This window comes from Capricornis sumatraensis, chromosome 23, assembly GCF_032405125.1.
Source record: "Capricornis sumatraensis isolate serow.1 chromosome 23, serow.2, whole genome shotgun sequence".
NCBI classification, from domain to species: domain Eukaryota; kingdom Metazoa; phylum Chordata; class Mammalia; order Artiodactyla; family Bovidae; genus Capricornis; species Capricornis sumatraensis.
Window position 1 is genome coordinate 41,758,384 of NC_091091.1, and position 25,927 is coordinate 41,784,310.

General features: G+C 39.3%; 1 protein-coding gene across 3 annotated transcripts in view; it reads right to left on the reverse strand.

Moving 5' to 3' along the window:
- Positions 1-379: 379 nt before the first annotated feature.
- Positions 380-25,927, reverse strand: part of ATE1 (arginyltransferase 1) — a 158,971-nt gene continuing 133,423 nt past the window's right edge. For all 3 annotated transcript variants that reach the window (XM_068961569.1, XM_068961567.1, XM_068961568.1), the window contains exon 12: positions 380-624. In XM_068961569.1, the coding sequence (XP_068817670.1) occupies positions 446-624 (179 nt within the window). In that variant the 3' untranslated portion in view covers positions 380-445. The remainder of the gene's footprint in view (positions 625-25,927) is intronic.

Consider the following 25,927-nt stretch of genomic DNA (forward strand, 5'->3'; position numbering starts at 1 on the left):
ACACTTGAGGTTTTTTCAGCAGAAACTGATGTTTTAAGTGGATCTGAAGAAAAAGTCTGTTTTAATTTCTCTAACAGAACAAAAAAAAAAGTACAACTGTGATTTAAATTACTTAAGGTTCACTTATACATTTTTACCTCCCAAAATATTAACGAGAAGTTAATCGTCTCTTGTTCATGAAGCAGACTTCTGAAATGATAAAACCCAATTATGAGTTGATGTCATAACATAGTTTTAAAATCTTTATCATTAACCATGAGATTTTCACAAACACATATGCCACAAAGTATTTTAGAAAAGCTACACAGCCATCAAAATTAGAAAGTCTAATCTGTGGAGGGTTAGAGAGTTTCCCCCAGGTGATGAACTCGCACCGTGGTACACGTCGGCAGGGCAGCGCAGGAGCGCCCAGGGGCTCGGCGGGCAGGAGAGGCGAACAGGCTGATCAGTTTCGGAACAGCAGCATCCGCTCGGAGCACGCCTGCCCCACCAGCCTTGCGTACTGCAGCACGGCCGCCTCCTCGCTCGGGTCTCTCTGCTGCTTCTTGTAAACACCGTAAGGCATTATGGCTTTCTTGTAGAACACCTGCAGGCGGTCAGGTTCCTTGCTGCGACCTTCGTCCACTGCAAGAACAGAAACTACTGATTAAATACAGTCACCTACCAGACCACTTTTCACGTCCTAATTTAAGAATACTGAAGCATATATAAATCACGTATTAAGAAGTCCTCTCTGAGCGGCACGTTCAAACGAGGGTGTGCACTATTCAGATCAACGTGCGTATGTTAATAAATAACAAATGCCTTGCTTTTGTTGTTGCTGTTGTTCAGTCATGGAGTCGTGTCCGACTCTTTGCGACCCCATGGACTGCAGCATGCCAGGCTTCCTCATCCTCCACCATCTCCCGGAGTTTGCTCAAACTCATGTTCATTGAGTCTGTGATGCCATCCAAACATTAGGGAGAGAGGAGGAATTGTATGTAATTTAAAAAGTGGCCTTCAATCTCTTATTAGTTTATTACACATAATGAAGTTTGCAGCTTTCCAGCACCTTTCCTGAATCTGATTTAAATTTATTTTGCTTCTCAGGTCAACATGTAACTTTGCAGTGCGGCCTTCTGCTGACTCAGCAGTTTGGGCTGACTTGAGCTGGTCAGGTTGGAGCCATGGGCACTCATCTTGTGGGCAAGCGGGCAGATGCTTACAGCTTTCACAGAGATGGCCACTATCAGTTCTCCTCTTCTTCCATAGAGAAGAACTCCTGGTTTTCAGCAGAGTGGACTGTGTCCCAGCCTCCCTTGCAGCTGGGTGTGGTTTTGTGACTAAGTTCTGGCCCATAAAACACAAGCAGACAGGTCTGGTAGGACAGCTGGTCCAGGCCTTTGCCTCTTGAATTTTTCAGCCCTTCCTTCATTCTGCCTCTTGGAGTAAGAATGGCACGGTAGGAGCTCTAACCTCTATCTTGAGCTTGAGGTTAAGAGCTTTCCCTCAGTCTGGCAAAAACAAAAGCTAGAAGGAACCTGGGTACCTGAGAACTTTGAAGAATAAAACAGCCATTCCAGCCCTGGACTGCCTCTGTCTAGAAGTTTACATTAAAACAGAACTAAACTATCTTATTTAAGACAAATTATTTTGAGTTTCTATTACTGGCAGTTGCTCTTAAGCCTAATACAGAAAACAGTGTTACAGTTATCTTTAAAATATATATATTTTTTAAAAATAAAATCACTGACTCAGCAACACCAGTTCTCAGAATCATTCCACGGCTGACTAAATATCAGAACCATCTAAAGAGTTTTTTTTTTTTTTTTTTAAATGAATCCTATCCTCAGAGATCTTGATCTGAAAACTGACTGGAATGAACCTGCACATCAGTGTTTTCTTAAGCCTGAAAGGTAGACTGAGAACCACTCTCCTAGAAAACACACACACACCAGGGTTTATGTATGTGTTTTGGTCAACTCAATATAAGGATATTTATAGCAATGCTCCATCACACTGAAAAACTGGAAGCAACACAGATGTCCACCAGTGGAGAACTGGGCAAACATGTCAGCGCACATCCACATGGCAAAATGCTATATGGCTACTAAAAAGACAGAAGATAGATACCTATGTAAAAAAAAAAAAAAAAGTTCAATATAAACAACGCTTTTTATGAAAAGCCTAGTATACGCATTGAAAAAAATTTGGACAAACATAGGTCAACCTGTTAACAGTCAAAGTGAAGTCGCTCAGTCATGTCTGACTCTTTGCAACCCCATGAATTGTAGCCCACGGAATTTTCTAGGCAAGAGTACTGGCGTGGGTTGCCGTTTCCTTCTCCAGGGGATCTTCCTGACCCAGGGATCAAACCCGGGTCTCCTGCATCACAGGCAGAGGCTTTTACCTCTGAGCCACCAGGGAAGCATAGAAAAAATCTGGACAAATATAGGTCAACCTGTAATAGTACTTACCTCTAACTACTCCCTCTGCCTAGAACCACCCCAGTTTCTACTATCACCCTCCGTGAGTCCTGGGCCCCTTTTCTCTTCAGCTGAGGGGTGGCAGTGGTTTCCTGCTACTGCTATTCTCTGGATCAACTCTCTGTGCCTTGCTTGGCTCTCAGCAATACCACTGCCTGTTATCACCAATCTCCTGAATTAAATGTTCAGTTCAGTTCAGTTCAGTCGCTCAGTTGTGTCTGACTGCGACTCCATGAACCGCAGCATGCCAGGCCTCCCTGTCCATCACCAACTCCCAGAGTCCTCCCAAACCCATGTCCATCGAGTCAGTGATGCCATTCCACCATCTTAGCCTCTGTCGTCCCCTTCTCCTCCTGCCCTCAATCTTTCCCAACATCAGGGTCTTTTCAAATGAATCAGCTCTTTGCATCAGGTGACCAAAGTACTGGAGTTTCAGCTTCAACATCAGTGGCTGTGGTATACCTGGCTGGACACACTACGGTCAAAGTATGTGCTTTTTCTTACAAATATCCAACTGAAGCAGAAAACCCACAAACTTTAAACCAACTAAATATTTAACATTTACTAGGTTGCCACATCCTTTAGCAGGGTAAATGATAAGCAAAGGAAAAGGTGGGAACCTGGTTCCTGCTGTCAATTTCAGAGAGTTTAAAGTACATGGACTGCAATACAGGAATCTCCATCACGCAGCAATAGATGCTACTTGCAAGGAAAGATCAGATTCAAACATGCTTAATGCGCTCAGTTGTGACTTTTTGTGGCCCCATGAACTGAAGCCTGCCAGGCTCCTTTGCCCAGGGAATTTTCTGGGCAAGAACACTGGAGTGGGTTGCCATTCCCTCCTCCTGGGGATCTTCCCGACCCCAGGGATCGAACCTAAGTCTCTTGACTCTCAGGCACTGGCAGCCAGACTCTTTACCACCAGTGCCACCAGGGAAGCCCCCAAGTATGCTCAGAACTAATACAGATGGAAAACTAGTAGAGATAAGCAAGAACAACAAAGGCAAGAAGAACACTGACAAAACTGCACAGAATCTTCTAAATCTAAAACCTTGAATTTTTAAAATGGAATTTTAAAGCATGTTTATATTTAACTATGTAGAATGATGTTTAACAGTTTAAACCCTTATCCTAAAATATCTTAAGACAGGTATCTTTGAAGATTCAAATGAATGGAACACACTAACAAATAAGAACTTAAAAGTTTGACATGCCATTATCTTACTTTATATAAAATGAAATGCTATGCTCTAATTTTTATCCTTTTCCAGTATGACATATAAACATGAAAACAGAAGATTAGGAAAAACCCACCATTATGTATAATTTACATCAACTATTTTAAAGTGCATACTCCTAGAGAACAGGAAATTTTGTGTTGTTTTGTCAAAAATATATTTCATTTCTATTTACTAAGATTACAGGAAAAGCTTTAAAATTATATGTGTATAAAATTTGGGGGAAAACACTATGATATACAAGTTTTAACCACTGAATTCCAAACAGTTCTGTGATGCTGCTGAATCTATTTTTGACATATATCTAATTTAACTTCATTGCTGGTGTTCAGTCACTCAGTTGTATCTGACTCTTTGCAACCCCATGGACAACAAGCATGCCAGGCTTCTCTGTCCTTCACCATCTCCTGGAGCTTGCTCAAACTCATGTCCATTGAGTCGGTGATGCCATCCAACCATCTCGTCCTCGGTGGTCTCCTTCTCCTCTCGCCTTCAATCTTTCCCAGCATCAGGGTCTTTTCCAGTGAGTCAGCTCTTTGCATCAGTTGGCCAAAGTACTGGAGCTTCAGCTTCATGATGCCCATCCAATGAATATTCAGGGTTGATTTTTCTTTAGGATTGACTCATCTCCTTACAGTCCAAGGACCTCTCAAGAGGCTTCTCCAACACCAGAGTTCAAAAGCATCAATTCTTCAGTGCTCAGCCTTCTTACAGTCCAGCTCTCACACCCATACATGACTACTGGAAAACCCATAGCTTTGATGACACACCTTTGTCAGCAAAGTAATATCTCTGCTTTGTAATATGCTGTCTAGGTTGGTCATAGCTTTTTTCCCAAGGAGCAAGCATCTTTTAATTTCATGGCTATAGTCACCATCTGCAGTGATTTTGGATCCCAAGAAAATGAAGTCTGTCACTGTTTCCATTGCTTCCTCATCTATATGAAATGAAGTGATGGGACTGAATACCATGATCTTAGTTTTCTGAATGCTGAGTTTTAAGCTAGCTTTTCACTCTCCTCTTTCACCTCCATCAGGACTTCTAAATTAATTTATAGCATTTTGGAGAGTCCTACAGCATAGAAATCAAATTCGATAGTTCTTTTTATTCCAAATACTTTCAAGGCCTTTGTTCTGGATTAAAGCAGTCAAATGCTCAAGATACTTAAAAAGTAGGTATCAACTAGATGTTGGCTTTTTAACATCCTATATAATTACCACAAAAAGTGGTAATCATGAATTTTGAAATCCTAATTCCCTTCAATGTTAATATATCCAAGTCATTGGAGATGCAAATATATTTGACCTCAGTGTTCAAATACTTCGGAAGTTCATGGCATTGTGGTTACTGTTATTGTTGCTTAATATTCCAAATGCTATATTCCTGGTGATCTATCAATGATTCACCAGAAATAATGAGACTTAATTGAAACTTTTTATAAATTTATTGAAATACAAATTAGTTTTCTTAATTGTCCCAAATTCTTTAATTTTCTCATCACACTTTGTAAAAAAGGGCACTAAAACTTACACATAAAAAGTAGCACTAAAGTGTATCTTTCTCCATGTAAAAAACAACTTAGACTGCAACTCAAATCTAGAATGTAAACTTGGAATTCTATCTACCCAGTGGTGCCAAAATATCAACCTAAGACTGCCAGTAGTTTTGAAACAGAGATCAACAAGACACACAGTAAGAGAAACAAAGAAATGATACATTATGAACATTTTAAAGCCTGATACTTCAGTAACTTGAGCAAGCTCCAGGAGCTGGTGAAGGACAGGGAAGCCTGGTGTGCTCCAGTCGACAGGGTCGCAAAGAGTTGGACACAACTGAGTCACTGAACTGACTGATTTCAGTAACTTGAACTAATTTGACATTTTCTAGGAATTAGCCATCAATGAAATTACAGAATATTCAACATATGTACATTAATTTCTTATTTTGTATCTTTTTAATTCATGAAAACAATGCTTCTTTAGGAACTCAAATAATACAGAAACAGAGACAGTGATGTCAGCTCTCATATACAATCCTTTCTCCTACCACTCTCCGCTTTACCTCAGTAAGTTATCAATGTGTAACAATTCCAAGAGCTGTATTTAAATACTTAAATATAGATGGCGGTGGGGGGAGGGGTGGGGGGGTGGGGGGAGGGCGGGTCACATTGTAGCCACATCTTGTATTAAGGCCAGGAAATCAGATCAAATACCCTCTTAATGGGTACTCTTTTATCTCCAGAAACCACCGATGATTATTATACAAAACAGTGCTTTCTGGATTTAATGGTCTGCAGTTTTATAATCATTAGTTACATCTGCAACAAAGGCAGAAAATATACTGTGATTCTCAGTATATTGTGTATAACTGTATTAAAATCTAAATTTAATTCCTAAATAAGAAAAATTCTACCAGATACTTAAAACACTGAATATTAGTTGGTCTATTTACTAAAGTTAAAAAAAAAATGCATCCCAAGTCCTTAGGAAACCCTCTTGTGAATCATATTTGTTGCCTACCTGACAGATGTTATCAGTGTTTGTAGACAAAGGTATATATAACTAAGCCCACACAGTACAACAGGTCTCTTCTTAAGAGGACCTTGAAGATACAGAAAACAAAACCATCCTGAGATTAAAGGCCATTTGCCATGATCTAGTCGCTCAGTCGTGTCCGACTCTCTGCGACCCCGTGGACTGCAGCCCACCAGGCTCCTCTGTCCGTGGGATTTTCCAGGCAATAGTACTGGAGTGGATTGCCATTTCCTTCTCCAAGGGATCTTCCTGACCCAGGGATCGAACCCGGGTCTCCCGCATCATAGACAGACGCTTTACTGTCTGAGCCACCAGAGAAGTCCAAGATAAACTGCCATCTTGTTTTGAGATGTCTTAAAAAATGTGTGCCAACAAGAACTTCTTCCATCTTTTCTTTCTCTAATGCATCACTATTTAATTCCATAAAATAAAAACCAAAAGCAATTTTGCAAACCCTTTTCTGAAATGAGTGTTTGATCGCGAGTGATACAAACATGCTGTCAACTCTGTGATGTTTTAATCTTCAGGGAAAACTCTGGTGGGCAACAACTGCTTGAATTCCTCCCAACTTTTTATTCACAGGAGATGAACTGTGCATCTCAGGTGCTTTCAAAGGAAAAGAATCTAGAGATCAAAGCTCTACTTTTACTTCTTATGGGAATATACCTCATTCATTATTCTTAAAGAGACTTTATAACTTCTAGGCTTTCCAGAAACTGATAAGACAGTCTATTTTCTGAACTTCAGTATTTATTGTTACAGCATTGCATGAACGTGACAACATAAACATAAAAACAAGTTACATACTTTACAGATTTTCATAAAGATAGCGGTCTAAATGGCAGACTAGGCAACATTAACAAAACTGAATACAGATGGGCAAAACTCTGACATGATGGAATTTGAAAATCTGAACAAATAAATACGTGACAGAATTCAATTGCGAAACCAAATTCAACTCTGTGAAGTTTGAAGTCAAATATGATTTAGAACTTTTTAAAGTGACAAGAGGTTTAAATTGCTATGGTTGAGTATGCGGGGAATGGTTGAGTACGGTTGAGTGTGTGGGAAGAGAAATTTGAGGAAGCTTTTTAGTATGGGACAGCAAAGGGCCAGGCAAAGGAATGCACAGCAGTTAAGACAAATCAATTGAGCTCAGTCAGCAGTCTTCAAGCCCATTTGGTGGGAGGCTTAAAAATCGATTTGGGAATCCATCAGGGAGAATTACACATTTTCAAATTCTATAAGGAACATTGTTGCCAGTCATTTCACTCGTAATTTTTTATAAAAATGAAAACTAAGAAAACAAATCTAAACTTAGTTTATTTGTAAAAGATTATGTAATGACAGTTTCAAATATGGGAGACCTGAACCCTGGGTTGAGAAGCTCCCCTGGAGAAGGGCATGACAACCCACTCCAGTATTCTTGCCTGGAGAGTTCCATGGACAGAGGAGCCTGGCGGGCTACAGTCTACGGAGTTGCAAAGAGTCGGACTCGACTGAGCAATGAACACTTTCACTTTATGGAGACGGTTCTCATATCAGACAATTCACTCATTCAGGGTGTATGGATTGATGGTTTTCCCTAGTGGCTCAGACGGTAAAGAATTTGCCTGCAGTGTGGGATACCTGGGTTCGATTCGTGGGTCAGGAAGATCCCTTGGAGAAGGGAATGGCTGCCCACTTCAGTATTCTTGCCTGGAGAATCCCATGGGCAGAGGAGTCTGCAGGGCTATAGTTCACAGGGTCGCAGAGTTGGACATGACTGAGTGACTAACACTTTCACGGAGACAACTTTCACACCATACAATTCACCCATTTAGAATGTATGCAATGGTTTTTAGTGTAGTCACAGAGAGGTGCAATCATCACAACAGTTAATTTTAGAGCATTTTTAGCATCCTACAAAGAAACCCCATACCTATTAGTGGTCACTCCTCATTTCCCCCAATTTCCTTAGCCCTAAGCAATACCAATCTGCTTTCTTTCTCTATGGAATCAGACAATATGTGACCTTTTGTGACTGGTTTCTTTCATTTAGCATGGTGTTTTCAAGGTTTGCCCACATTACAGCAGTATTAGCACGTCATTCCTTTTCACTGTGAAATAATACAGTATTGTGGGGATATACAGTGGTCCCCCTCGACTGCGGTCTTGCTTTCCTCGGTTTCAGTTACCCACGGTCAAACCATAGTGCAAAAATACTAAACGGAAAATTCCAGAAATAAATCATTCATAAATTTTCAGTTGGGCACTCTTTTAGGTTGTGTTGAGACCTCGCCCCATCCACCCCACCCTTCCAGTCATCCATTCGTCAGGTGTATTCCACCAGCTAATCACTTAGTAGCTACCTTGGTGATCAGTAACCAGTCAATCCTAAAGGAAGTCAACCCTGAACATTCACTGGAAGGACTGAGGCTGAAGCTGAAGCGCCAATGCTTTGGCCACTTGATGACTCACTGACTCACTGGAAAAGACCCTGATGCTGGGAAAGATTGAAGGCAGCAGGAGAAGAGGACAGCAGAGGATAAGATGGTTGGATGGCATCACCGACTCAATGGATGTGAGTCTGAGCAAACTCTGGGAGACAATGAAGGACAGGGAAGCCTGGCATGCTGCAGTCCATGGGGTCAAAAAGAGCTGGACACGACTGAGCAACTGAACTGAACTCTTACTTAACAATGGCTCCAACATGCAAGAGTAGTGATAGTGGCAATTTGGAGATTCTCTTACCATGGCTAGTTTATAAATTAAACATCATAGGCATGTACACATAGGAAAAAACATGTACGCAGGGCTCAGTATACCCATGGTTTCAGGCATCCACTGCAGGTTTAGAACACCCCCCTGAGGGTTAAGGGGGAATGACTATATCCATTTTTATTTATCTGTTCAGCAGTTGATGGACATATGGGGTTATATACACTTTTAAACTAGCAATATTATAAGTACTGTTGTATGGACATTTGTATAATAATTCTTGTGTGTTTTCATTTCTCTTGAATATATACCTAGAAGTGAAATCGCTGGATCATGTAACAGTGCTCAGTCTTCTGAAGAACTGCCAGATGTTTTCCAAAGTGGCTGAACCATTTTTCATCCCTACCTGCAGGGTATGGAAGTTCTCATTTCTTTACATCCTCATCAACACTTCTTTTTTTCAATTGCAGCCATTCTAGTGGGTATGAAGTGCCATCTTATTGTGATTTTCATTTGTACTGGGTCAAACAAAGCAAATGACATTTTCTTTTCATGTGTTTATTGGTCTTTCATATATTCTCTTTGTATTCAAATTATTCGCTTCTAAACCGGGTTTTTTATTTAGCTCTTAAGAGTTTATATTGTGGATATTAGATCTCTGTCAGATAATATGATTTGCAAATATATCTTCCCATTCTATGAACTGCCTTTTTACTTTGTTGATGATGTCTTTGGAAGTAGAAGAGTTTTTAATTTTGATGAAATCTAGTTTTTCTTTGGTTGCTTGTGCTTTTGACGCCATATATAAGAACCATCACTGAATCCATGGTCATGAAGATTTACTCCTATTTTTGTTCCCTAAGAGTTTTATGATTTTAGCTCTTACATTTAGGTCCATTTTGAGTTAATTTTTGTATATAGTGTGAAATGGAGAAGGCAATGGCAACCCACTCCAGTACTCTTGCCTGGAAAACCCCATGGGCAGGGGAGCCTGGTAGGCTGCAGTCCGTGGGGTCGTGGAGTCGGACACGACTGAGCGACTTCACTTTCACTTTTCATTTTCATGCACTGGAGAAGGAAATGGCAACCCACTCGTGTTCTTGCCTGGAGAATCCCAAGGACAGCGGAGCCTGGTGGGGAGCCATCTATGGGGTCACACAGAGTCGGACACGACTGAAGCGACTTAGCAGCAGTAGCAGCAGCAGCAGTGTGAAATAGGGAATCAATCCCATTCTTTTGCATGTGGATATCCAGTTGACCCAGGACCATCTGTTAAAAGATTATTATTTTTTGCCCACTGAACTGTTTTGGTATCATTTTTAAAAATCAATTATCATAAATATGAGTTTCTTTTCAGACTCACAATTCTAGTCCATTAATATATATGTCTATCGACATGCTAGAACCACACAGTGTTTAATTTTATTCTTTGTCAAGATTGCTTTGGCTATTTTGAGTTCCTTTAAATTTGGGGTGACTTTTAGGATTACAATACATTTCTGCAAAAAAGCCAGCTGTTACTTTAACAGGGACTGCATTTATTCTGTAGACCAATTTGAGGGGTATTTCCATCTTAATATTAACTCTTCTAATCTATGAACATGGAGTCCCCCCCCCCATTTAAGTAATTTTATCAAAATTTTGTATTTTTCAGAATATAAATTTTTTTTACTCCTGTTAAAAATCTATTCCTAACAATTCTATTCTTTTTGATGTTGTCATAAATAAAATTGTCTACCTAATTTCATTTTGAGATTGCTCACTGCAAGTATACAGAAATGAAACTGAGTTTTTGTATGTTGATCTCTTATCCAGCAACTTTGGTGAACTCATTTATTGGTTCTGAGAGTTGTTTTTATTACATTCTTTAGGATTTTCTATACACAAGATCAAGTCATCTGCAAATAAAGATGGTTTTATGTTGTCTTCCTTTCCAAACTGGATGCCTTTTATTTCATTTTCTTGCCTAACTGTCTTGGGGAAAGTATCATTTTTTAAGGGGAAAAACCCTGCATAATCAAACTCATGATATTATCAGTACAGTTCAGTTGCTCAGTTGTGTCCGACTCTTTGTGACCCCATGAATCTCAGCACACCAGGTCTCCCTGTCCATCACCACCTCCCGGAGTTCACTCAGACTCATGTCCATCGAGTCAGTGATGCCATCCACCCATCTCATCCTCTGTCGTCCCCTTCTCCTCCTGCCCCCAATCCCTCCCAGCATCAGAGTCTTTTCCAATGAGTCAACTCTTCCTTCGCATGAGGTGGCCAAAGTACTGGAGTTTCAGCTTTAGCATCATTCCTTCCAAAGAAATCCCAGGGCTGATCTCCTTGCAGTCCAAGGGACTCTCAAGAGTCTTCTGCAACACCACAGTTCAAAAGCATCAATTCTTCGGCGCTCAGCTTTCTTCACAGTCCAACTCTCACATCCATACATGACTACCGGAAAAACCATAGCCTTGACTAGATGGACCTTAGTTGGCAAAGTCATGTCTCTGCTTTTCAATATGCTATCTAGGTTGGTCATAACTTTTCTTCCAAGGAGTAAGCGTCTTTTAATTTCATGGCTGCAGTCACCATCTGCAGTGATTCTGGAGCCCCAAAAAATAAAGTCTGACACTGTTTCCACATCTATTTCCCATGAAGTGATGGGACCGGATGCCATGATCTTTGTTTTCTGAATGTTGAGCTTTAAGCCAAGTCTTTCACCCTCCTCTTTCACTTTCATCAATTATAATGACTAGAAAAACCTCTTGACTCCCAGAAACAATATAAAACTTAATTCGTCAAAATGATTCTAATGAGAATGAACTCCAGATTAGTTCTGATATTATAGCATCAAAGCCCTGTAGAAGGTCACCAGAGGAAAACAGGACAGTGCTGGATGCACAGTCAACAATATATGAAAATCACACCAATTTTACCTCCTGCTCGTTGCCACGAGGACTTTAGTTATATACTGGTAACTGGTTACCTAAGTAAAATGCTAATAAAAACCTCTTCTGATGCTGAATAAAGGTTGTATTCTTTCAAATTTCTATTTATGTATTTTGATCCTTAAATACATTCTTTAATACTTCCTTTTCCACCAGTGTTTACCCTCATAAAGGCTAGACTTAAGAACTGACAAAATAATAAATGTCAATCGAAACATGTAAAATGTGCCATTACAGAATTTCTCAAAGACAAAGGGGAAGTTGGTTTGTGCAGCTGCTGATGGGTATTGAGTCAGGGTCAAAGAGGCTGCGAGTTCAGGGCTGACAGGCCCAAGCCGTTTCTGGCTTGTGTGGTCAAGAGATTAGTTATATAAAAGGAATTATATAATATTATATAATAAACATATTGAGAAAAATGAGAGTTGGATTTCTCTGTCCAGAGCGGGGCTAGTACAGAAGAAGACTAGAACAAATTCTGCTGGGTTGGATTAGAATTGGAGCAATAGGTGAAAACGCATGGCATTTATACACTGTACCAACATATAGACATGAAAGCGGATAGAAGTGTGTGTGTGTACGCATGTGTATTTCCTGGATCCGTCTGCTGAGAGGGCTTGGAAGCAACGAAACCCCAGTAGCAATGAGCATACATATTGCCCACATCTTATTTCCCTACTTGTACTCTCTACAAAAGGTAACTAGAATTCCTTGGAGAAGTGCCTGAATGCAGAGCTGGGTCAGAGAAAGTACAAGATGAGCCTGGAATACTTTGTGCCAGAAAGTAAATGCTCAAAAAATATTGGAGATATGTCAAAAGAATACAGGAGTCACCTTGAAAAAGGCGCCTGCTGGCCAAGTCTGAGACAATCTGAGCATTCAAAGTAAACAATGAGAGTAGTGGGTTATATAATGGTGGTGGTGGTTTAGTCGCTAAGTCGCATCTGACTCTTTGCGACCCCATGGACTGCCAGGCTCCTCTGTCCATGGGATTCTCCAGGCAAGAATACTGGAGCTGGTTGCCATTTCCTTCTCCAGGGGATCTTCCCAACCCAGGAATCAAACCCGGGTCTCCTGCATTGCAGGCATATTCTTTACCAACTGAGCTAAGAGGGTTATATAATATACATTGACCAAAATGTTAGGATTCCTTGAGTCCACACTGATACAAACAAGCAAATAGGGAGAAGGGACAGCTCTTTCTTATAGCAGAACAGCAACTAAGAAAAGTAGAAGTGATGATTGAAGGAGAAAAATCATATGGCAGCTATTTCAAATAAGAATCATCAATGAATGTAAAATTTGAAAAAGTAAAATATTTACATTGTCCCAAAGCATCTCCCTATAAATAGTTAATTATTTACTAAAACATACAAAATAACTTATCAAGTTTACAGAGATGGCACCTACATACTTTACAAAGTGATACAAATTCAAGCTGTCGGCTGCCAGGTGAACCAACAGTAGGTGAATCCACAGCAGGTGTCCCTCCTCAGATGACACAATAGAAACACAATATCACTCCTAGGGTATTCTTGCCAAAACCAGGGAACCTGAATCCAGTTATAAACATTTGATGAACACAAACGAAGGGATAGTCAGCAAAGTAACTGGGCTGAATTCTTCAAAAATGTCAAGGTAATAAAAAAACAAGAGTACACACTAAGGAACTGTTCCAGAGGAAAGGAGACTAAGGAGACATGACGATAAACACCGCACGTGATCTCAACCTGCACTCTGGGTCAGAAAGAAGAAGCAAAGCAGGTTTGTGAGTGTGTGTTTTGTGTTATAGAGGATATCATCGGAAAGACCGGTGACATCTGAATAGGGTCGGTAGATTGGATGGTAGGAACATATCAATGCTGTTTTCCCGGCTCCGATGGTTGTACTCTATGTACGCAAGTGTACGTGTTTTCAGGCAATACACACTGCAGTATTTAAGGATAATAGCTCAATAGACTATAACTTACCCTCAAATAATTCAGAAAAAAATACAGACTATAAGGAAGGAAATGATAAGGAAAATGTGGAAACACATTAACAACTGGGGAATCTGGGTGAAGCATATGCAGAAATTCTTCATATTAGTCTTACAATTTTTCCATAAATTGCAATTATTTCAAATTTAAAAATTAACAAATACTAAGCTATATTATATTCTTCATCCTCCCATCATAATCCCTCATATCTGTGTCTTTTTGAAATCTAAGCACTAAATTTATACTTCTTTCATTGTTAAGTTTTGTTCTAATATATTCTCATCACTCCAGCTTACTGAGGCATTTTCATATTGTCTCTTTTCTGGCAAGTTAGAGATCCTTACCAGCCTCATAGTATCTGGAAATTTAGCTATCAAGAATAACAATCTTAAGTAGAGTTCGGAAACAGGGCAAAGCAAAAGTTAATACTATTTTTAATATGTCAATATATGAATAATAGCTAATAATTTTTTTTTTAGTTCTCAAATACACAGAATTAGTTCATTAAGGATCCATGCAGCTCACCTGGTCAGACAAATTAAGTTTTTTCTAAGTCAATACCTTTAAATTCCACCATATTTGATAGCCCATGAAAGCTATTACCATGATGGTAATGACCTCACTGGTTACAACGTCAAATTCTCAATTACTAGCTATAATAAAGTTAGCTATAATATTAATTTCAAGTGAATCTGGCATTGGGCTGGTTTCGATTCCTTGCCAGGGAATTACGTTAAAGACTTCTTAAAGCAGCTTCAAGCAGCAAAAACTTTTAAGAATTTCCTGGGGCATAAAATCAAATATGAAATTACAATATTCACCACGAGGGCAAACACAAATTCACTTCTCTTTGCCGAAGGTCTCAATCCAGAAATCCGCCCTCACCCTCCTTCTTGATCTCAGCTCCCTCTCTGAGTTGTCCCTCAGCCTCCATGGAGGTCTGGTTCCAAGACCCTCAGTAGACACGCAACTGCAAGGGTGCACGTGTTCCTTATATAAGACATGGCAGCACCTGCACATAAGCCACGCAACCCTCCCGTATACTTCAGATCATCTCTAGATTATTTATAAATCCCACTGAGTATAGATGCTATATAAATAGCTGTCAGCGAGTAGCAAATTCAAGTGTTACTTTTTGGAACTTTCTGGAACTTTTCTACTGATTCCTTTATACTAACTTTCACAAAAGCTAAAGACTCTGCCATCTGGCAAAAACAAAACTCTCTGTGACTCCTGCCTTTTCTTACAGTTACTTTAGTCTACCTTTTTTCAAAGAACGTTTATACTACTGGCCATTTCCTCACCTCTCACTCACTCCACGGGTTATTTCAACGTGTACCTTAAGTTTAGTCACCTTGCCTCTATTCACTAAGGTCAAAGGGTCTCCCCTGAACTTGAACACAAAAAACACAAGCAGTCTTCATCATCCTCAGAAAAATGTAAACTCAGAGGACCGCTTCCTCCTCCTTGAAACCCACTCTGCCTTCTGCTTTCCTGACACCACTGGCCCTGGTTATTCTCTTACCTCCAAGGCAATTCTTCACTTGATTGCTAAATGTGGGCAGTTACACAGCGCTCTGTTCTAGATCGCTCTTTCTTCTTGCTCTATATTTTCTCCCTAGGAAATTTCATCCATGTTCATGGATTCAACTACCCCTTCCAAGTCTGACCTCCAAATCCTCAGGTCCAGCCAAAACTTCCTGTGAGCCTTGGGAGACTTGATAATATTATGTGCGGTTGAGGGCAAATTCACATTGTTTGGTCAGAGCAATCCTACTTCTAGGAGTCTATTCTACATAAATATCAGTATGTGTGCAAAAAAGATGTATAAACTCTGTTGCAGTATTATTTGTTACTTAAATTTAAAAAATAAACAAATGTTCATCAGTGGGGGAGGGGAGTTATTATCAATAATACATATCACAGTATGCAGCCATTAAAAAAGAAAGGGTAAATATACTTACACCATATAATCCAGCAGTTGTACTTGGTATATGCCCAAAGGAGCTGAAAACTTATATCCACACAAAACTTGCACATAAATGTTTACAGTAGCTTTATTCATTAACTGCAAAGTGGAAGTGAAAGTCACTCAGCCTTGTCTGAATCTTTGTGACCCCATGGACTGTACAGTCCATGGAAATCTCCAGGCCAGAATCCTGGAGTGGGTAGCCTTTTCCTTCTCCAGGGGATCTTCTCCAACCTAGGGATCGAACCCAGGTCTCCCGCATTGCAGGCAGATCCTTTATCAGCTAAGCCACAGGGAAGCCCATTAACTGCAAAATGTGGAAGCAAATGTGTGCCAAGATTTCCTTCAACAGGTGAATGGATAAACAAACTGTGGTACATTCATACAATGGATTATCATTCAGTGAGGAAAAGAAATGCATTATCAAGTTATGAAAAGGCATGAAGGACACTTTTATGCATATTACTAAGTCAAAGAAGCCAAACTACATACGGTATATGATTCCATCACTACATGATATTCTGGAAAAGGCAAAACTATGGAGACAGTAAAGTGATCACTGACTCTCAAGGGACTGGGAGGGGAGGGAGAGACAAATGAGGAAGCACAGGGGCTCTTCAGGGCAATGAAACTGCTCTGCACAGTAACACAATGATAGATACATGTCATTATGCATTCTTCAGAATCCAGAAAATGTACACCACCAAGACTGAACCCCAGTGTAAACTCTGCACTTCAGTTAATAATAATGTTATAACTGATAAGCCAATATTGATCCAATGTATCATACAACGCAAGATGTTAATAACAGGGGAAACGGGGAGTGGGGGACTGGACAGCATACAGAGTCTGTGTACTTCACACTCAGTTTTTCTGCAGACCTAAAACAGACTTTTTAAAAGTCTATTAATTAAAAAACATTTTTTTAAATGTTATGATTTAACGACAGGGGACATTTCAGACTCTCAACAGAACACATTAAATACAGTAAGCTAAATTCTAGCACAGTGGTTCTCAACCTTGTCTCCATGTTAGAATCACACAGGAAGCTTTAAGAAAAGCTGATGCCCAAAGATCATCAGTACCCAGAAGCGAGGCCTACAGATAATGGTGCAGAATGACCCCTCCCCAAGTAGTCAGATATACATGACCCCTAAAAAATATCACTGCATGGATATAAGGGTATAGTGACAATTTCTTGCTACTTGATTTTAAAAATATTGTTGAGCACAGAGAATTACTTGAAAAAAAAAAAAAAAGAATTCACAAGGATGTAGCAGTGAAAATCCTACATGGCCACATTCATAAGGCCATTTTTCATCTCTGCTTCCATTAAAATTTCAGAATAGAGAGACTAACACTCAGGTGTGCCTTAACAAAAGCACAAATAAGCACAGAGAAAACAACCTCAGTGGTCATTTTATATCACAGTATAATAATGTTTTGATTCACTATTTTTACATTAGAAGATAGCAGGTTTCTATTTAACTTCATTTGTTCATATGATAAAATGAATCTGGGGAGACTAAAAGCCAGTATATTAATGATAGATGAGAGAAAGAGAGAAAATGAGGGTCCCTTAGAAGCCCATCTAACATTTAAGACCATCAAAAGCTCAACAGTAAAGACCGCCACAGTGGAACCATCTATATCATAACTGTGCATTGTTACTGTCACAGATCTACTCTTTTAAAACTTGATTTTAAATCCTTTTTCGAAGTTTTAGACTTAAAACTGGCAGCTCTAATCTTTCTGTAAGTTAATATAGGAAGTAATAGTACAGTGATATAAAAGTCCATTATAACATTTGGATCAGATATTATTAGGTTCAATTTTGACCCCAGGTAATACATGAACAGATTTTTCTCAATTATCTATTTGCTGCAGATGAGCTACCTATAAAGTTTAATATTTTTCAAGATACAGTCAGAAATGCACAGCTAAAACAAGAGTGATAGTTTAAAAATTCCTAACTAGTAAAAAATAGTCCTTTGGAGTTTTCAAAAATTAAATAGAAGACAAGAGCTTCCACTCGCAGGAAGGTGAAACAAATACACTTTTCTCTATTGTCCCACTAAGTACTACAGAAAGCCCTGGACATCATACATAACATAAACACAGAAGACACTGAAAGTGAGAGAAGGTGACAGGCAAGCAGGGACTCTGACACAAGGAAGGACATGGTTGTGAACTTCCTGAGTGTTCTTTTTTTGCCCTTTTATTCCAGATGGCACACTGGAAAAGCTGGTAAACTTGAAACAGCAACATACAGACAAAAAGGAAAAAAAAAAACACAAAGTAAGAAGGAAAGCCTTCTCCATCGAACCAGACAACTAGGAAAGAGACAAGCCCAGCAAGAAAGGAAACTTTTAGACAACAACCTCAAAAATCACAAACTGTGACAACTTATTGCATAATTATTTCTATAATTAGTGAAGAAACTGAACCTGCAATTAGTTCCTGAAAAAGAAATATCTAGACCCAGATGGTTTCACTGGAGAACTCTACCAAACAAAAAAGAATTAATATTAATTTTATCAACCTCTTTCAGAAAGCAAAAGAGAGTGGATCCCAATCAAAGACAGTACAAAAAAGAAAGCTACAAATTAGTATCCTATATGAATACAGATGCAAAAATCCTCTCCAAAACATCAGTAAACAGAATTTGGCAATTTGGTTTATTCCAGGGATGCCAGGCTGTTGCAGCCTGGATTCGAAAACCAATCAATACAATCCACTACAGAGAAGAAAAATCACATGACGACATCAACTGATGATGTAACAGAAAATCCAGAAAGTCCCATACAAGTATGGCCAATCAATTTTTAACTAAAAAAAAAAAAAAAAGGCAGTTAAATGGAAGAAGAACTTTCCAACAGTGTTGGAATATCCGAATATCCATAAACAAAAAATTAAATCTTGACCTATACCTCACACCTTATACAAAAATTATTTGAAATTCTAGTCTCTGGTGTATGCTCAGTCACATCCGACTCTGTGTGACCCCACCGACTGTAGCCCACCAGGCTTCTCTGTCCATGGGATTTCCCAGGCAAGAATACTGGAGTGGGTTGCCATTTCCACCTCCAGGGGACCTTCCTGATATTCAAGGATCGAACCCTCGTCTCCTGCATTGGCAGGCAGATTCTTTACCACCAAGCCAACTGGGAATCCTGAACTCAAATGGATCATAGATTTAAATGCTATATGTAAACATATAAAAGTTTTAGAAGATATTTGAGACCTAGGACTTAGTGAAGAGTTCTCAGACATAACACCAAAAGCATGACACACAAAAGAAAAAACTGGACTGCATCAGAATTAAGACTTTTGCTCTGCGAAACCTTTTAAAGGGATGAAAAGACAAGTCGGTAAGGACTTGTATCTAGAGCACATAAAGAACTCTTGTAACTCAACAATATAAAAGCCAACAATCCATTTAGAAGATGCACAAAAGACAGAAGGATACATTTCACCTAAGAGGATGTTTGGATGGTAAATAAGTACATGAAAAAGCATTCAAGGTCAACACTCATAAGGAAACACAAAGACCACGGTGAGATACCATGACCCAACTATTAGACCAGCTAAATTTAAAAACATTCAGAAAACGAAGATCATGGCATCCGGTCCCATCACTTCATGGGAAATAGACAGGGAAACAGTGGAAACAGAGTCAGACTTTATTTTGGGGGGCTCTAAAATCACCGCAGATGGTGACTGCAGCCATGAAATTAAAAGACGCTTACTCCTTGGAAGAAAAGTTATGACCAACCTAGATAGCATATTCAAAAGCAGGGACATTACTTTGCCGACTAAGGTCCATCTAGTCAAGGCTATGGTTTTTCCTGTGGTCATGTATGGATGTGAGAGTTGGACTGTGAAGAAGGCTGAGCGCCAAAGAATTCATGCTTTTGAACTGTGGTGTTGCAGAAGACTCTTGAGAATCCCTTGGACTGCAAGGAGATCCAACCAGTTCATTCTGAAGGAGATCAAACCTGGGATTTCTTTGGAGGGAATGATGCTGAAGCTGAAACTCCAGTACTTTGGCCACCTCATGCGAAGAGTTGACTCATTGGAAAAGACTCTGATGCTGGGAGGGATTGGGGGCAGGAGGAGAAGGGGACAACCGAGGATGGGATGGCTGGATGGCATCACGCACTCGATGGACATGAGTCTGAGTGAACTCCGGGAGATGGTGATGGACAGGGAGGCCTGGCGTGCTGCGATTCATGGGGTCGCAAAGAGTCGGACACAACTGAGCGACTGAACTGAACTGAACTGAAATTTAAAAACAGTAACAAAACCAAATGCTGGCAAGGATGTGAACAACCTATATCTCTGATATTTTGTTAGGGGTAATATAAAATGGTACAGCCACTTTAGAAATGTCTGTCATTTAGTTTGGCAATAACTAAATGGAAAATAGTTTGGCAGCTTCTTAAAAACATACAACTTACCATACAACACTGCAATTGTACTCCCAGGCATTTTGCCCAGAGAAACAAAAACTAAAGTCTAAGTCAAAAACCTGAATAACAAATGTTTATAGCAATTTTGGGGGTGGGGTGGGGAGGAGGGTAACAGTCCTAAATTGGAGACAATCTCACTGTTGCTGCTGTTTAGTCACTAAGTCGTGTCCAACTCTTTGCAACCCCATAGACTATAACCCACCAGGCTCCTCTGTCCATGGGATTTCCCAGGCAATACTAGAGTGGGCTGCCATTTCCTTCTCCGGGGGATCTTTTCGACCCAGGAATGGAACCAGCATCTCCTGCACTGCAGGTGGATTCTTTATCTCTGAGCCACCAAGGAAGACCTATTTTAGCATAAAAGTTCCTAATAACCACTGAGATTAGCTGTCAAAATTTACTGATTTTCATCAGTTCAGTTCAGTTGCTCAGTCACGTCCAACTCCTTGCAACCCCATGGACTACTGATTTTCATAAACAAAAGCAAAGCTGTAGTGCCTTATATACTAATTTATTTCAAGTTTCATTATGTATCATGCTGTTTAAGACTGCTTGCTTTTGAACCTAAAGAGCAATTAATTCTTTGTGGTTTAAAATTCAAACAATGCTATAATGGACAGCAGGGAGATGAATCCAATCAATCCTAAAGGAAATCGACACTGTGTATTCACTAGAAGGACTGATGCTGAAGCTGAAGCTCTAATACTTTGGCCACTTGATGTGAAGAGCCAACTCACTGGAAAAGACCCTGATGCTGGGAAAGATTGAGGACAGGAAGAGAAGAGGGGAGACAGAGGATGAGATAGCATCACCAACTCTATCGACAGGAGTTTGAGCAGACTCCAGGAAATAGTGAAGGACACAGAAGCCAGGAGTGTTGCAGGGGTCACAAAGAATCAGACAGAACTTAGCAACTGAACAACAACAACAATGCTATAAAACAAATACTTTAATCAATAAAGCCAATTTTTAACAAGTCTGATCTGATTTAATAACTTATTGTGTTTGATTTTCTTAAGTAATTTATTATTCAAGATGAGTAGGGGAATAAGATACTTTCTTGACTACAGAAAGAGTCTTATCAGTACCAGGACTCTCCATTTATCTACTGCAGTTAAGAGCTATCTCAAAATGAAATTTGAGTATTTTTTCAGTAAATGAATGAATGTATGTCTAAAATTTCTTATACATACAAACACTCAAATCATTAAAGCAAACCTGGATATCTACAAGAATGGCACTTAACTAGATTAAGCTTACAAAAAAATTTTAAAAATAAAGTAATATTTAACACGAGCAAATGATACCAAGGCTGTCAGGGGGGAAAAAAAGCCAACAGACAAAACAAAACATCAAATTAGATCCCTCAGAAACCTTAACAAAAGGTTGAACTAAGTGAAGCCAAGTTACACACAACCATCTCTCCCCACTGTGAATTCTGTGATCCTCTGAATGCCAAAATAATAATGACCTGCTGGGTTAAGTTACGAACCATGCTTAACACAAACACAGGTATGCTTATCTAGGAAGAAAGACTGCAGGGAGCTCCTCTTTTAGGCCCAGTCACCAGCCACAATCCAGCTTATCCCAGGATTCTATAGCTTTTCCTTCTCAAGACATGCAACTGTACTTCAGGGTTTTATTTTTAATCTCAAACAACAGTAGGAGTGCAAAGGTCAATGAACAGAGGTAATGGCTACAGCAACAGTTTCCAAAATCTTTTATGCAAACAAATTAGAGAAAGCACAACTCATGTCCTTTGTAAAAGACGCAGAGATTTTACGTATCTATCTGTCCATTTCTAACTGTTCTCACAATTTAGAAGCCAAAATGGAATGGGCAATAAGCTCAATATGTGAAAACAATTAGCAAGGAAAACGCAAGCAGTACTCATTTATTCTTCTGTCACCTTTGCTTGGGAAAACAGTTAAGATTTTCAGCAATTTGTTCCTGCAAACCATCTTAATGTCACCTTACGTCTTCTCTTTAATTATGACCAGTTAAAAGTGGTGCATCTCCTCCCAGTTTTATTTAGCTGTATTTGAGAAATAAAAATTAAAATTGTATATACAGTTGCCCTAAAAGAAAGCGGGATTAGGGGTACCAACCCTCTGCACAGTCAAAAGTACAAGTATTGATTATAACTGTCCCTTTGTATACGTGGTTCCCTTGTACCCAAGGTTCTGTACCTTGTTAGTTCTGTATTTATTTGTGTTCTGTTCGTTCTGATTCAACTAACCTTGGACAGTGCAGTACTGCACTATTAACTGCTGAAAAAAACCCGTATATAAGTAGACACTCCCAGTTCAAATTTGAGTTAAGGGTCAACTGCACTTAATGTGTACAACACAAAGTTTTGATATATGCATACATTGTGTAAGGATTACCATAACCAGCCACTTGACACATCCATCAAAAACAGTGTTTTTAATATAGAAAAAAAAAAAAAAACCCTTTCACTTATAGGAACAATCATCTAGCTGCTCCTTAGCATTATGTTTGCGGATGGTCTTTCCAACCTGACAGTGAACTCCTCAAGGGTAGGAACTGAACCAGAGCCCAGACACCACATGCCCTGGGCTTTGAGGATACACAGACATATGATTTGCAGCACCGGGTAGGCTTCGAGTAAATGTCTGTCATTCATGGTGCTGATCCTAATCTCATTCTCTTCAGAGACAAGCAACAGAGACCTATCTTCAGAGCAGCTACCCGACTTTCATCAGCTCTCTCCGTAATTTGTACCACATGTTGATTACTCAATGTCTGAATTCTCAAATCACTTTTGGATTGTTTTCCTTCATTTCTGAATGTGTAATAAATGTTAAAATTAATCAGGTCACAACAGCTTTAAACTGGGCTTTGGGTTGATCCATTTTTAGAACGAGAGTGGTATCCGAAATCTTCGTCAAACTCTCGTTGATTAACTACTATAAAATGGAGGGAAATGATGCTAATGCAAGCAAGCTATCAAAAACGCCTCTGGCTCATTGGGAATGAAAGGCTCTGTCTCCTGCCTCACATTCTGGACGCGTCTATGTCTGCATCTCCAGAGAGGCTGAGAATTCCAGAGACAAGTAGAGAACACCCATGCTCCAGATTTTTCAGAACCTGCAAAGCTAAAGTGATGATGTGGCTAAAGAGAGGAATTTGGGCCCAAACCCGACAGTGACTCACAGCCAAAGTCAGCTGCTTGACCAGAATTTAGATTCTTTGGAGCAAGCCACATTCTGTTGCTGCTCAAAAGCTTGGTTATGGAGTCCCATCATCACCTGTCTCTTTTAATTCTATTACCTCTGGATACTAGACTAGAACACGCAACTACTTCCACAAAGCAAGCTCCCCTCTCCGAAGTGACAAACAAAAAGTATGGAATGGAATAAGCTTTGCCACATGTCTTCCGGTATACTACCCTCTTGCTCAAAGGAAAAATATTTTCTTTTAACCTCTTATAGCTACCCAGGTTCTGATGTTTTTGCTTTAACCTTTATGAGGCTCTTTCAGCCCTTTTTTGTGCCACCCATCCAGTTCCATGCACTTCAGACCTTCTGATGGGTTTGCACTAGTTCACATTTGCTCAGGATGGAATCCATTTGTTACCTGCTAACTTAAATCTCCCCAAATGATCTAATGCCCCAGGTTTTTGTTTTCATTTCATTGCACTGAAAATGTCTACTTTGAAGCAAAATGTTTTAACAATGAAAAGGTGGAGGGGGTACTGTAATAAAAACATTAAAACTCCTTTCTTGTCATTACATAAGCAAGCTAACCAGCAGCCACTTACCGCAAAATATTACCATCCAGACATAACACCTATGGACAACAAGAGCATAAGAAGAGACTCTGCTTTGTTCTGAGACATTCCTGGGTCTCTTTCCTGTGTGCCCCACACCCCTAGCTTCTGACATGGACTCCAAGTCTTGTCTTCATGTTGCTCAGCTACAGTCACATGTTCCTAAAAGTTGAGACTTTCTAAAGTTAATTCCAGCTTCTTAAAAGTTTAAAATAAATCTTTAAGAGCTCTTCCTATAACTCAAGTATTTCTTCATAAGTCTTGAATCAGTTATACATTTAAATAGTTATGAAAGAAATGGCTACAGCTTGCCATTTAAGGCCAGGACTATCTCCCAAAGCAAATTCTAGCACCAGTTCCAAATTCAGAAAGTACAAATAAACTAAATGGTCGGCCCTCTTCTGCTTTTACTTGCCTTCAAGAATGCACTTTTAAGTGCTTCAAGAAAACATGGTCAAAAATTCTAATTTTTAAACTGCCAACGTAACAGGGTGACTAACTGCATGCAAACAGCCTCTGTTTTATCAAAGGATTCACAAAATGAATTTAACATTCGGGTGTCTTTTAAAAGAGACATTTTCTTTAAAAATTCAATTTATAATCACTAGACTCCACGAGACTTTTTCTGAAAACATTATTCATTATTTTAAAGGACAAGGATATCACAAATTAAGGAAAATATACTTACTAACATTTAGTCAGTATATCATAGTATCGTATCTAATTCTCTCCCTCCTCATACCCTCTAACTTTACTGACCTGGAAATTTTTCCTTTGGTTTTATTCAGAGATTGGGGGAATTGCCTGGTATTACATTATCCTCAATGGTGAAAAATTGAAAGCATTTCCCCTAAAGTCAGGAACAAGACAAGGGTGCCCACTTCCACCACTACTATTCAACATAGTTTTGGAAGTTTGGGCCACAGCAATCAGAGCAGAAAAAGCAATAAAAGGAATCCAAGTTGGAAAAGAAGAAGTAAAACTCACTGTTTGCAGATGACATGATCCTCCACATAGAAAATCCTGAAGACTCCACCAGAAAATTACTACAGCTAATCAATTAATATAGTAAAGTGGCAGGACATAAAATCAACACGCAGAAATCCCTTGCATTCCTATACGCTCATAATGAGAAAATAGAAAGATAAATTAAGGAAACAATTCCATTCACCACTACAATGAAAAGAATAAAATACTTAGCAATATATCTACGTAGAGAAACAAAAGACCTATATATAGAAAACTATAAAACACTGGTGAAAGAAATAAAAGAGGACACTAATAGATCCAGGAATATACCATGTTCATGGATTGGAAGAATCAATATAGTGAAAATGAGTATACTACCCAAAGCAATGTATAGATTCAATGCAATCCCTATCAAGCTACCAATGGTATTTTTCACAGAGCTAGAACAAATAATTTCAAGATTTGTATGGAAATACAAAAAACCTCGAATAGCCAAAGCAATCTTGAGAAAGAAGAATGGAACTGGAGCAATCAACCTGCCTGACTTCAGGCTCTACTACAAAGCCACAGTCATCAAGACAGTATGGTACTGGCACAAAGACAGAAATATAGATCAATGGAACCAAGTAGAAAGCCCAGAGATAAATCCACGCACCTATGGACACCGTATCTTTGACAAAGGAGGCAAGAATATACAATGGAGAAAAGACAATCTCTTTAACAAGTGGTGCTGGGAAAACTGGTCAACCACTTGTAAAAGAATGAAACTAGGACACTTTCTAACACTATACATAAAAATAAACTCAAAATGGATTAAAGATCTAAACATAAGATCATAAACTATAAAACTCCTAGAGGAGAACATAGGCAAAACA